At 36.3% G+C, this 14,725-nt stretch overlaps 1 protein-coding gene across 1 annotated transcript in view; it reads left to right on the top strand.

Annotated features, from left to right (window-relative positions):
- Window positions 1-9,763, top strand: part of LOC136846335 (keratin, type I cytoskeletal 10-like) — a 67,296-nt gene extending 57,533 nt beyond the window's left edge. Inside the window, exon 2 of the mRNA XM_067117136.1 lies at window positions 9,326-9,763. Within this exon, the coding sequence (XP_066973237.1) occupies window positions 9,326-9,763 (438 nt within the window). The remainder of the gene's footprint in view (window positions 1-9,325) is intronic.
- Window positions 9,764-14,725: the final 4,962 nt, after the last annotated feature.

Here is a 14,725-nt window from a genome sequence, read left to right on the forward strand (position 1 = left end):
CCTCTTCATGAAAAACGGAGTGAAATAAATAAAAGCCGGTTCCTTTCTCCATTCATTAGAACGGTCTCCTATGTGTCCAAAGTTGCTAACGATAACGAGGGAGTCGCGTTCCATTAATTTGCGAAAAAAGAGACGGAAAAAAATGGGGCAGGGAGACAAATTGTGCCCTGGAAGAGGCAAGTGGTTTTCAAGTTTGATGAATAAGAGACAAAGGACCCGTAACAAAATGTCTCCCTTAGGTGGTGTTTTCGTTTCTAAAGCCTTTTTTGGAAATACTTCAGAAAGCACTTGTTATTTATTATACATAGAAAAACATGCTTATACTTACAGTTTTAGATATTTCGACATTCGTTAAAAAAAAAAAAGAATAAGGGACATTTTAAACTTCTTAAAAAAAAGTAATGTCTTGGGCTTTGCATACTTCGAAAATTCTCTCAAAAATATTTAAAACTTTTGAATAATTCGATAATGTCTTTTCTTCGTAAATTTTCTCAAAAGTCCGGGAAAAATTTCCAGTTTTTATTTTTTGTCTCGAAAAGTTTTAAAACATCTCAGCTTTTCAACTTTTAAAAGTTGCTAAACACACACACACACACACATAAAGCTGTTGAATACTCAAGATAAACCCTCTAAAATCTGTAAAAGAAAAAATCGGAATATTGTATTAAAAACTAAGTTTCAAATAAATGGCTACTTTCTAATTTAAACCATCTGAAGCGTTAAAATGACTTCAACAGATAAACTTAAATATCATCAAAACGGATCAAAGAGCCTGGGGGTGGGGGCGGACAGACGGAAACTGGATTTACCTTTGGAAGGCTTAAAATAACTGCATACCATAACCATACACATATACATATACATGACACTGCTATTTCCCGATCTCTAATTATATGACAGAAGCGCAGATACGACAGGTAAGAAGGACAGACGAACAGACAGACGCCAACACCATAACTTAATACGATTCGCACTGCACATAAAATCACATATCTGTTCTCACGCGTTAAAATAAAAGGAAAAGCAACAGCGAACAAATTTTCAAACGTTATTTTATTTAGTAAAAAAAGTCGCGACAGAATGACAGAATACTGAGAATTTATGCAAAAGGTCGCATTCAATACGGAAATTAAAAAATATAAAAAATACAAAAGAGATAGAGAATAAAAGACATCAGCTTAAAAGGTAGGAAATCCGTCGGAAAACTGTGCGTCAGTGACTTCGGATATATGACATCGCCATAAAAATACATCGTGAAAGCAGCTTTAAAACTAACTTGTGTCGGGAGTGTGCGCGCTGATAAACAAGAAGAAGAGAGAGGGGAGTTGGGTGTGAGACTGCGCGCTTGCGCGTCTGCAATGCATTGACATACAGATCAAATAAACTCACGAATACATTAAAGTGTATACACGCAGAGAGACAGGAGACTATGTTACCAAAGAACAATGATGTTATAAATTGAAGAAAATATATATTTTTAATCTAGGTTTATTACGTTTAAGGTATCTCCAAAATGATGTAAAATATCGAGAACCTTCTCGAAAATAAATATTGATTATTTAAGGGCGCTAAAATATTCATCTGAAAGTCTCTTGCTGAAATAACCATAATGCTATTGATGAAGGTGATGGTGTCGAACCCTTTAATAAAGAAAATATAAAAACACTGAAACTGTGAAAAAGGCAACAAAAAACAACAACAACAATAATAATAATAATAATAATAATAATAATAATAATAATAATAATAATAATAATAATAATAATAATAATAATAATAACGCCCCTACCAACATGCAAAAATATATCGGCAAAGTTGGAACATTTCGAAATATTCGCGCAATTCAGAGACTGAAATGAAAATTGCAGCAGAATGTACGAAAGGTACATAGTATTTTTGCCGAAGTAGTTTAGTGCTTTGATAAAAACAAAAAAACAAAAAACAAAAAACAAACAAAAAAAAAAGTCAAAGTTAGGAACGTGGTGCTTCTACATTGCAGCGCGCGAAAATGAACTCTCAAAGGGGAAAACGTTTTACTGCAATGCATATTCATTGTGTTTGCATGTATGTATCCACGTACAAACACACAAGCATTTGCATGTATGTATCCACGTACAAACACACAAGCATATACAGTACATACACATATATATTTATATATGTATGTATGTATGTATGTATGTATGTACGTATGTATGTATGTATGTATGTATACAACTATGATGTATGTATGTATGTATATATGTATGTATGTAAGTATGTATGTAGACTATAAAATTCACTTTACTCCAGCAACAATTTCATTTAACACATTCTTATTATCAGTACTTTCACCACTTTGATAAATACTACTAATGTCAATCATTATTATTATTAATTAATTCATCGTTTACAAGGAAAGAACATCACTCCACAAAAAACTCTGGTGTTTTTCAGTTTTCAATATGACCCCTTCTGATGGCTGTTTCTTATATAAGAACATTCTGATAGATTTTTTTATTTATTCGGAAAGAACAAAGTTCTTTAACAAAAGACGGAGAACATCTGTAGGAAACATGATAATTCGGAAAACTGACTTGTAACTTTTGGCTTCCATCGAAAAATATGGCGGCCTTCTATTAAAAAGGAAAGGGAATCAAACTTTCGAACAAATCCGAAATCATCTGGTGTCTAAAAGAAATAAAAGGAGGTTGGGGTGGGGGGGGGTTAATGGATGGGAAGGGGAAGGGGAGGGGGAGGGGGAGGGGTGGGGGAATGGGAGGGGGTTGGCAAACGACGCGGCGCTTGGCACCTTTAATCTTCCGAGCACTTTTGTGCGTATTCCACGGCGCAAGACTTGGAATAAAAATGTGCGAATTCCAAAATCGCGTCACGTATTCCCATTCCCTTTCTTCTGTGATCCAATTTGTGCGTAAACGTGCCTTGACACTTATCGAACGTATCAACAAATTGGAAAGAGGCGCAAAAAAAGGGGGGTTTAAATTTTCCAAAGACTTAAGCTTTTTATTTTTGTTTTTTTGTATGAATGCTCGGATATGGGTGACACAACGCGCCAAAAGTGCCAGGGTGAGCGTGATTTGGCATAGGCACAAATGCAGAATATACAAAAGGGTATGCATTCTTGTTTATACGTAGGTACACATGCAGAAGATAAGTATGTGGTTATGTGAGTTTGTCTCTATCCAAACAAAATGAATATGTAGTAAGTAGCATTGTGTCAACGCATCAAACTACGTGTCCAGATGTATATATATGTGTATATGTATGTTTGATTTTGAATAATGAAAAGGTAAAAAAGTGATGGTTATATGAACGAAGTTACACCCACAAAGAGTATATCATTAGTTGCTGTGAGCATGTCTTGGTAATAAGAAGAAATACTTAGACTCTCATCGTTTCACTCTTTCCTTTGTGGCTGTAAATTTGTTCATATATATATATATATATATATATATATATATATATATATATATATATATATATATATATATATATATGCATATATATATATATATATATGCACTGTAAACCAGATGCATTCGTCGTCAAGGTACGGTGAGGGAATACCTTAAGTAAAATGTGTGTGTGTGCGTAACTGTAGTAACCACAAAGCCCCCCTCTTAGCTTCTGTAATTCTTCACACTTGAGTATTTCCGTCACAATCAAGCCTGATGTCCAAATGAAAGATTGTGCAGCAATTCTTATGTCCTAAGCAAGATTCGAACCAGGTCAGAACCAGGTGACAGTAGATTCTATGCGTGTATGTGTATGTATGTGTGTGTATGTGTACATATATATATAAATATATATCTATATATATATATATATGTATATATAGATAATATATTATATATATATATATATATATATATATATATATATATATATATATATATATATATATATATATATATATACAATTACAATCACTCACATATTCACGCTTATACACATGCTTCCAAAACGTATTAACACCTAAATCTAATGGACTCTTCTGTGATCAACAGCCAACCCTTCCAAAACTATTTTTATAGAAGACCAGGCAGTCGTTCAAAACCAATCAGCCTGAGAAAGGATCCCATCCATAAATCCCGATCAACAGCCGCAGTAAATAACTTGTCTCTTTTAATCACTTCACCTAGAAAAACCTTAGGCACAATCAAGTCGTTCATTTGGCTGACAGAAAGAATGATTATCAAGTAGATTAACAATAGCCTCCATAATCCCTGTTTCTAATCCAAAAATTTTATATATATACACACATATACAGTATATATAAGTATAATATGTATACTGTATATAAAATATATATATATATATATATATATATATATATATATATATATATATATATATATATAATATATATATATATACACACATATATATAGGTATATATATCTATATGTGAGTTGCTAATTTCCACAAATTAATCTAAATACCCAATGGAATGTATAAAAATCCACCACACCTATTGGAAAATATGCAACCCGCCTTCACTGCAATATTGACTCCCCTACACAGAGCAATGCCCAATACATGGCTATTACATTATTTGGATCTACCGACCTTACGGTACTGCGAACTAAGAGGAACTATGTGACTTCCGGCAGCTTTGGAATCTATGCACACGTAAATGAATAATAATAGTCTATACCATTAAAAATTTGACGTGACAAAGGCTATGAAAAGCCTGTTTATATCTTACTTCTTTCAAGTTAAGGACAGTGGAGAGAGAGAGAGAGAGAGAGAGAGAGAGAGAGAGAGAGAGAGAGAGAGAGAGAGAGAGAGAGAGAAGATACACTAATAAACTTAAAATGAAGAGAGTGCAAAGCAACTCTTGTCAGAGAGAGAGAGAGAGAGAGAGAGAGAGAGAGAGAGAGAGAGAATAAACTTAAAATGAGGAGAGTGCAAAGCAACTCTTGTAAAAGAGAGAGAGAGAGAGAGGATAAACTTAAAATGAGGAGAGTGCAAAGCAACTCTTGTCAGAGAGAGAGAGAGAGACAGAGAGAGAGAGAGAGAGAGAGAGAGAGAGAGAGAGAGAGAGAGAGATAAACTGATAAACTCAAAATGAGGAGAGTGCAAAGCAGCTATTGTCAGAGAGAAAGAGAGAGAGAGAGAGGATAAACTCAAAATGAGGAGGGTGCAAAGCAACTCTTGTCAGAGAGAGAGAGAGAGAGAGAGAGAGAGAGAGAGAGAGAGAGAGAGAGAGAGAGAGAGATTGACAACCACCTTTCTCCTTTATTCTCTTTATTTCTGGTCCTACTTTCCACTGTGAAAGTTCCCTTTGTGGCCTAAATCGTGACCAAACCTTTTCGAGAGGTGCCAGATACTGGGAGAAAGTGAAGTGATTTAATCCAAGCCAAAATGCAAGCGGGTAAGCTTACTCTCTATTTCCTAACTGTTCTCCCTCCTCCATTTAAATGTACCGTTACCGCCTAAGCCCAAATGGTACGAAAAAACGTTAATTGGACACGCTCTCTCTCTCTCTCTCTCTCTCTCCTCTCTCTCTCTCTCTCTCTCTCTCTCTCTCTCTCTCTCTCTCTCTTTACGTCCACTAATCCTATCTACCAGTATCTTTACAAATTATAAACATTAAAAGGATGTTCATCCTACAGACATGTGACGAATAAACCTAATATTTCATTATCATTATAATTATTTTTATCATTATAGAATGCTCAAAATAATACATGAATAAGTCCACAAAAGTGCTGAGTCAGGTATCACTGAAAAATACTGAAAAAATGGAAAGGAATTAAAAGGAACAAGTAAAGATATATCAACAAACACTGAAAAAACGTTTAAAATGTAAAAGCCACAGAAACGAGATGCAAAACGGCTTTATTCGAGGAGAAAAAAAGTGAAATGGAATTACTGGCTTTTTCTTTTTATTTTGGCCCTTGAAAAAATGAAAAAATTAACCAACTGTAAGGAACAGAAACAGTCAAGTAATGAAAACATTTTGTAATCTTTTTTCTCAAATTGGACTTAAAAAAATTTTTAAGCAATGCTGAGAAAATGAGGTGTTGCAAAATTTACATAAATTTATTACCGCATAATATTATATGTATATATGTTTGTGAATACACACACACACACACATATATATATATGTATGTATATATATATATGCAGTATATATATATATATATATATATATATATATATATATATATATATATATATATATATATATATATACATACATACATATAATGTATTACAAAATTTCGTAAACATTTATTTACTTTAACAGAGACTCTTCAGGGACAATGGATAACAAAATCGCCCGATCTGCGAGGGTATATTTGCAAAACGTTTTAGTCAAAAGGGCAACGTTCAAATCCCAAGCCTCATGGGAGTCTCCCAAACTGGATTACAAAATGGCACGGAAAACAAAATACGTTTGAATTAAATGACTGTTCTGGTAGAGAGGCTTCAGTTCAAATCTTGACCGTAAAATGTATGTATGGATATGGTCCCATGAGCATTTAGGAAGGGGAAAAATACACCACAAATATTAATCGGCTTGACATAAATAATGGGTCTTACCACCTCAAAACGTGTGACAGATTCATAAACTATTCAAGTTACTAAAACTATGTGAGTTTCGGTATACAAATTTTATTACGTACTGGAGTCAGTAAAAATTAATAAGCTATTTTGAGATCCGGTATACAAATTTTATTACGTACTGGAGACAGTCAAAATTAATAAACTATTTGAGATCCGGTATACATATTTTATTACGTCAGTAAAAATTAATATTGTGAAAAATTGCCGAAGAGGAGAAAATACGTGAATTCTAATATAAATATAAGGCAAAATTTGAAAATACGGCAATAATAGAAGCAGGATTCAGAGAGAGAGAGAGAGAGAGAGAGAGAGAGAGAGAGAGAGAGAGAGAGAGAGAGAGAGAGAGAGAGAGAGAGAGATTTAGCACGAATTAGTTTAGAATTGGCCTGGAATTTGAGGCGTAAAACTGGCGCAATTAACCAGGAATTTGCCTAGCATTTTTGGCACAGACATGGCAGAAGATTGGCGCAATTGGCGCGGAATTTACCAGGATTTTTTGCTTGGCACTGGCGCAATGTTAGTACAATTGGCGGGAACTGGCGTGGGACGATTTCTTTCGATATAAACGAATGAAAAAATACGATATACATTATGTTAATGGCAAAAGTCGTAAATACAGAGTACATTAAGAAACTTCTATAAACCCCAATTTTTAAATAAAACTTAATATTGGAGAAATGAAACAGAGCTAATGGAAAATATTTACGGTCAATCACCGTAAAGATTTAGAGACAATGGCAAAGAGTAAAATTATTATATTAAATATAAAGAAAATCCTGCGTTTATTATCAAAGTGCCGTGACAATAACCACGACCTTATTTTCATCATTCGGTGACAATATTGTTCACATTGTATCCATAGTGACTGTTATGGATCAATGTTAGGATACAAAAAGTGTGTAATCAGATTTGTTTCACTGGATCACATTTTAAATGCCACATTCTACCAGCGATCAGGAATACAGAAGTTTTGGTATCCGAAATATATGGTTGCGAAGTGTGTGTGTGTGTGTGTGTGTGTGTGTGTGTGTGTGTGTGTGTGTATATATATATATATATATATATATATATATATTGTAAGTAAGCCTTAGGATTTTTATAATATATTAGCTTACTTAGGTTAGTTTTTAAGTTCCTCTTTCATTTCTGAAGGCTGTAAAGTTCATTGTTAGTTCGCCTTCATGTTAGTAGGGGTCTCCTCACTCCAGTGGTATTTTTGTTTAGTCTTGTTGACTAATCCTCCCTGTTTCTCCCCTCCATATTTTGGCTCTGCTGAATTGACTTGAGACCTGATTTCCGAGCTGCAGGCAGTTGGTATCTGCACCTTGACTAGTGAGCCTGCTTTCTTTCTCTGCTCATGGAATTACAGCAAGTCTGAGAATATATATATCTTCAGCTGGCAGTTTCTCTTGATCTTCGCCATTTCATCATTGCCTCTGGTGCAGTACTTGCCAGAGGGGCCTCGCTTGGCGACGGTAAGGCGTGTCATCCACTTATATTATAAAGCATTGGTGAAGATTACTGGGATCACGGCATCCATAATTATTTCGAAGATGACTGGGATCATGGCAGTGCTGCAGTAGTCAGTTGAGTTTATGATTAACTCTATATTGAGATTTGCTGTCCTCGGCCTTCATTGGAGTGATTTTGGGAGGAGACTTGCATCATTTCATAATCATCCTTTAGCATGTAAAAAGTCAGGTTATTCCTTCTTTTGTTTTCTATTCCTCTCTGGGCCCCCTTTTCCTCCTTCAGAGGTTGAATGTGTTGCCTAATTATTGGTGTGTGTTGTGTGTAAATGATTTTTGTTTTAATGTTTATGAAGAGGCCTAGTAATAATTTCTTGTATTTTTGAATTATAATATATATTGGCTTTTTTTTTTATTGTTTTGCTATCCCCCTTGAATTATTCTTGTGCTGCATTTACTTGGGTTTGCTCCCACCTTAGTGGTTGGCTTCCTTTTGAACACCTTAATTTGTTGTATCTTTGATTATTTATGGTCCTGTGGACCTAGATTGTGTTGTGGTCCAACGAGGCCATGACAAGTGGCGACCTTGCCAGGATCGATCGTATCCTGTGTTCTTGTTGCAGTGCAAGGGTAATTCTTAGGCTTGATTAGTGTTAGGTGGCATGGTTACACCTCCTCAGTGTTTTGATTGGTTGGCAATATTGCAAGTGAAATAATTTTGTTATAGGTAAAGTGTTGTGATTATTCGTAATCAAAATGGAGGATATGAATGTCGTAGAGTTGCTTGAAGGAGAGGGATGGCAGGATAGGTTGGCTTGAATTAAACAAAAGAGGAGTTAGAATCTGTGGCAGATTTTTTGAAGTGGAGAGAACGGTATCAATGAGGAAGGGTATACTATTGCTAAAGGTTTAAGAGTGTGTTAAGGAGACTAAGACAGGAGCCAAACCCAAGTTAGGAAAGAAGAGGTCTTGTCAGTAGAAATTTTGGATAGACAGATTAGTCTAAAACAAATGGAAATAGACCAGCAAAAATGGTGTTTGAAGAGAGAGAGAGAGAAAGGCAGCATGAGTTAGCTAAGTTGGCTTTGCAAACGCCAGGGTCACCAGGGTCTCCTTCTCGTGTTGAGGCTTCCTCCTCCTTCTCAAATTTAGCTCAGGCTTTGAAGTTTGTCCCGAACTTCCAGGAAGATAACGTGGCAGAGTTCTTTATGTCATTCAGAAAGAATTGCTAATAAAAGTTAGAATGGCCTATTGGATTATGGACTACTCTTATCCAGAGTAAATTGATTGGGAAAGCCCAAAAGGTGTATGTTACTTTAGAAGAAAATCTCTCCTCGGATTATGAAAGTGTAAAGGCGATAGTGTTGAAGGCATATGAGCTCGTGCCGAGGGCCTATCAGCAAAGGTTCCGTAATTTAAGGAAAAATGAAAATCAGACTTTCGTAGAATTTGCAAGGAGTAAAGAGCAATTTGCTACTGATTGGTTGAAATCTAAAGAGGTGGACGATTTTGATAAGTTAAAGCAGTTGCTGTTGGTTGAAGAGTTAAAAAGGTGTACTCCTGATCGTTTGAAGGTTCATTTGGAGGAACTGAAATTAGATTCCCTTCAGGAGGTTGCTGTGGCATCAGATGAGTACTTTTTGTCTCATAAAGATACTATGAAAGAGACGATACCCATGAAAATCACGTTGGGGTTATTCTGGGAAATCTGGTAATTTTAATAACCGAAAGAAAGAATGTGTCTCAGAATGTACAATCAAATAAGGTTTCTCAGAATGGTCAATCAAAGGTGTGGTACTCTCAAAATAACAGACTTGGAGAGTCGGATGTTTATGATCCACAAAAGTCTAAGTATTTGACGTGCTTTTTCTGTAACAAGCGGGGTCATGTCAAAAGAATGTGTAATGCTTGGAAAAAGGTACGTAATAGTAAAGGTAATCCGATGATGGCGGTTGAGAAAAGTGCTAATCAGGTTGGATCTCTGCCCTCGACTCAATGACTAAGAAAGTCAGAGACTGGTAGTTCCTTCGGTGATTTTCTGGCCGTGGGTGAAGTCTCGCTGGATGGTAAAGGTCAAGGGAGGAAAGTGAATATTTTACGTGATACCGGAGCTGCGCAATCATTAATTCTTAGAGATTCAGTCCCGGATGATTTTGTGTATGAGAATCGGGAGTTTGTTATTTTGAGTGGTTTCCCGGACACGGTAAAATCGTATCCAATTGGTCTATTTAATCTTAGTTGTCCTTATTTTTCGGGGAATATCCGTTTGGCTATTGTTGATAAATTTCCGATTAAAAAGGTGGATGTGGTTCTCGGAAATGAGGTTGTGTATGAGAATAAGTCCGTGCCAATTGTGATTAATCCGGATGTGGAAGTAGCGGTAGTCACTCGTGCTAAAAGCAAAGGCTGTTGACGCTGCAGAGTCAACAGTCGACGTTGATTTGAGTAGTTTAGGACGTAGTGATGTAGCTGTAGATAGTAGTAGTGTTAGATTAAAACCCAATTGGACTGTTAAAGAACTTGTTTCGGCTCAGAAAAAGGAGTTTGGTAGTCTCCTTATTGATTCTGGTGAGATAACGAATGTGACTGTTCCTATGTTTAAGGTAATTAATAGAATATTGTATAGAGTAAGTAGACCAATGCATGCTTCGGGGAGGATTACGAAATTATTCGACAGATTGTGGTTCCTGAATGTTACCGTCATGAGTTGATGTCATTTAGCTCACGAGAATGTGATGGCAGGACATTTTGGTATTCACAAAACAGTCAGTAGGTTATTGAATAATTTCTTTTGGCCTAAGTTGAAAGGTGATGTAAAAATTTGTTAATAGTTGTGAAGTTTGTCAGAGAATCGGCAAACCTAATCTACCTATTCCAAAGGCTCCATTAATACCTATCCCTGTTGTGTCTGAACCTTTTCGTGAAGTGTTAATTGATGTTGTTGGTCCTCTCCCAAAGTCAAAGAGTGGAAATGAGTATATTTTCACTATTATGGATCGTATGTCTCGGTACTGAGGCAATCCCCTGCGGTCCATAAGGAGTGAAAAAAGATTTAGAGGCATTAATAGGGTTCTTTTCAAAATTTGGTCTTCCGAAGGTAATTCAGTCTGACTGCGGTACTAACTTCACGAGTCGTTATTTTAAGCAGAAAATGACTGAATTAGGCATTAAACATGTAACGTCTTCGCCTTATCATCCAGAGTCACAGGGTGCTTTGGAGCGTTTTCACCAAACTATGAAAAGCATGTTAAAGAAATATTGTATTGTGAATGGGGCTGAATGGGATAAAAATCTTCCTTCCTCTTATTCGCATTCCGCTCTATTCCTGGTCAATCTCTCGGTCTCTCTCCTTTTAATTTGATTTTCGGACATTCTGTAAAGGGTCCGCTCGATGTGGTGAGAGAGAGGCTTGGGAGGAGATGCACCTGATTTGAATCTGTATGATTACCTTAATAATTTGAATGCTAAATTAACCAGGGCTTGGTCTTTTGCAGGTGAGAATTTGTTGAAAAGTCAGAAGAAAATGAAATTTTATTTTGACAGAAAGACTGTGACACGGGACTTCGACGTAGGACAGAAGGTACTGGTTCTGTTACCTATCCCAGGTAATTCTCTCAAAGCTACCTTCCAGGGACCATGGAAGGTATTAAAGAAGGTAAATAATGTTAATTTCTTGGTGGAAACGCCAGATAGGAGAAAGCCTCATCAATTGGTACATATAAAAATGATGAAAACCTTCCATGAAAGAGAGAAGGTTAGGCCAATTGCGGCTCTTCAAGACTGTAGAAGTGACTTTGTTAGTAATAATGCTTCTTTTTCAGATGAGCCTAATAATGATTGCTTTTCAGAGGATAGGGACGTTTTACTTGAAAGATAGTGAATGGCTGGCAGGTAATGTCGAGGCTTTAGAAAATTTACCTCAGATGTTGAGTCACTTGGGTAAAGATGAGCAACAATCCTTGAGAAATTTGGTTTTAAAATATAGGGACTTGTTTTCTAATGTGCCCGGCAAGACCACGATCTTGCAGCACGACGTGGACGTGGGGACGCCACGCCCGTGAAGCAGGCTCATATAGGTTGAACCCAAAAAAGAATGAAATTGTTGCTAGAGAGGTTGAGTATATGCTCAAGCATAATTTAATTGAGCCGAGTTGTAGTCCTTGGTCATCTCCAGTTGTGTTGGTCAAGAAATCTGACGGAGACTATCGTCTTTGTTTGATTACAGGAAGCTTAATGAGGTGACCAAGGCTGATAGTTTTCCATTGCCTCGAGTGGAGGATTGCATCGATCGAATAGGTCGTGCTAAATATATTACGAAGTTCGACTTATTAAAAGGGTATTGGCAGGTGCCCCTGTCGGAAAGGGCCAGAAATGTTTCGGCTTTTGTAACCCAACAGGGTTATTTCAATGTAAAGTGATGCCCTTTGGCATGAAAAAATGCTGCTGCCACTTTTCAGCGACTTATGAATTCTTTGGTTAGTGGTCTAGAGGGATGTGTGGTGTATATCGATGACTTGGTTATTTTTAGCGACGACTGGCAGTCACTTGAAAGAATTGAGGCCTTATTCAAAGTACTCAGGAAAGCAGGCCTGGTTATTAATTTAAGAAAGTCTGATTTCGCAAAGCCACGGTGGTTTATCTTGGACATGAGATAGGAGCAGGTATGGTAGCTCCTAAGGAGGCTAACATTGAAGCCATTCGTAAGGTAGAGGTTCTAAATGTAGGAAAGATTTTTGAAGGGTATTAGGAATGGCAAGTTATTATCGTAGATTCATTCGCAATTTTCAGACATTACGGAACCTCTTACAGCTTTGTTGAAGAAAAATGTTACCTTCGTTTGGAGTAAGGAGGCTCAGGAGGCATTAGAGAAGATAAAACTGATCCTCATTAGTCGGCCTTTGTTAGCAGCTCTAATTTTGACTCTCCATTCCAGCTTACCACTGATGCGAGCGATGTGGGGGTTGGTGCGGTATTGAGTCAGGCTGACAGTAATGGTATCGTCCACCCGGTGGCATATTTTTCTAAAAAGCTCACTTCGCCTCAAAGAAGGTATTCCACAATCGAGAAGGAGACGTTGGCCTTGATCTTAGCATTAACTCATTTTAATGTCTATCTCTCCTCCTCAGGTGTGCCCATTAAAGTTTGCACGGACCATAATCCATTAACGTTCTTGAATCGATACAAGAATAAGAATCAGAGATTGATGCGCTGGAGTATTTTGGTCCAAGAATTCAATCTACAGTTTAAGCATATCCCAGGTAAAGAGAATATGGTGGCCGATGCATTGTCCCGGCTGGCAGAGTAAGTGCAAACTAGGTAATTTTAAAGGCTATTCTTTACCTGTTGGTAAGTTCCCTGTTACTCGTGTTTTCTAGTTTCAGTACTAATCATTATTTTCAGATGGTTTCTTTTTATTTTTGTGTGATGATGGTCGAACAGGTTATGATGTAATGTAACACTACAATGTTGGATATGATGACGGGTTATGTTATTTGATATGATAGATGGATGTTGACCATCTGTAAGATAATTATTCTGTTAATTGGTGGATTCAACTGTTATTTTATAGGATGATGATATATTTATGCCTTTAATTCCTTTAGGAGATTGTGAAGTTTATAATGAATGGTGTTATTTCTGTGGTTGAGTTGAGTTTAAAACTGAGGTATCAAAATTATCTGGTTATGAATTATTTCAGGTGTGGTGGTTTAGGTATTTATGGATAATCCTAGATTGGACTCCTTATGTTTTAGGCAATGGTATTTATTACATTAGTTGGGTATGTAAATTAGGTTAAGAATTTTGTGTGACAAATTGATTTCTGTTCATGCACCCCCTTTGTTAGGAGAGTGTGGACTCCATATTTAGTGTTAATAGTGCTTCAAAAAAAAAAAAAGTGCTGTGTTAGTGCTGTAACGTGTTATGTATTCAAGACACTTTGGTGTAAGGTTAATGTACCGGTGTTATGATGGTGAAAGGTTAATGTACAGGTGCTATGATGGTGTAAGGTCAATGTACAGGTGTTACAAAGGTTGTGCAGTGGAAAAGTACAGCTAAGGTGTATGATATTTTCAGGATATTTAATCCTTATACCTTCGCAGCTTTGAACAATTCACAAGGAAAGATGAACCTTTTCCCTTTACTTACCTTGTGTCAAAGTCTGTGGTGAACAGTAAATTGGTGTACTATTTATATTTCACGAAGGATGTGGTGTATATTTCAGGTAGCCTATGAGGCATTAAGGATGTCACATGTTAGTATAAGTATTTACAAATTACCCAAGTAATGAGTCCTTTATTTGGACATTATATTTTGTTGGATGGGTGTATGACAATTTGGTTTTATAGCATATATTAATTGTCTTTAGTGCCACTCCCTCTCCTCTTGCAACCTGGGTGATCCCATATGGTGATAATCAATTATTGATATTGGTTGGTCCTATGATTTTAGTCCTAGGTGAAGGACTTGGCGCAATTATTTAGTGTATGGTGTTTGTGATACTTTTCATTTAACATTTGTAATTCCTCTGTTGGTTGTTTATGTATTTCAAGTGTTTATATTGGATTATTAATTACTTTAACTTTAACGTAAACTTTTGAATATTTGTGTTGAAAACTTTTGCATGTTTGTCTTCAAAAAAAAAAAAATTTTTTTTTTTCTCTGGGAGGTGTAAGTAA

Source organism: Macrobrachium rosenbergii, chromosome 15 (genome assembly GCF_040412425.1).
Source record: "Macrobrachium rosenbergii isolate ZJJX-2024 chromosome 15, ASM4041242v1, whole genome shotgun sequence".
NCBI lineage: Eukaryota > Metazoa > Arthropoda > Malacostraca > Decapoda > Palaemonidae > Macrobrachium > Macrobrachium rosenbergii.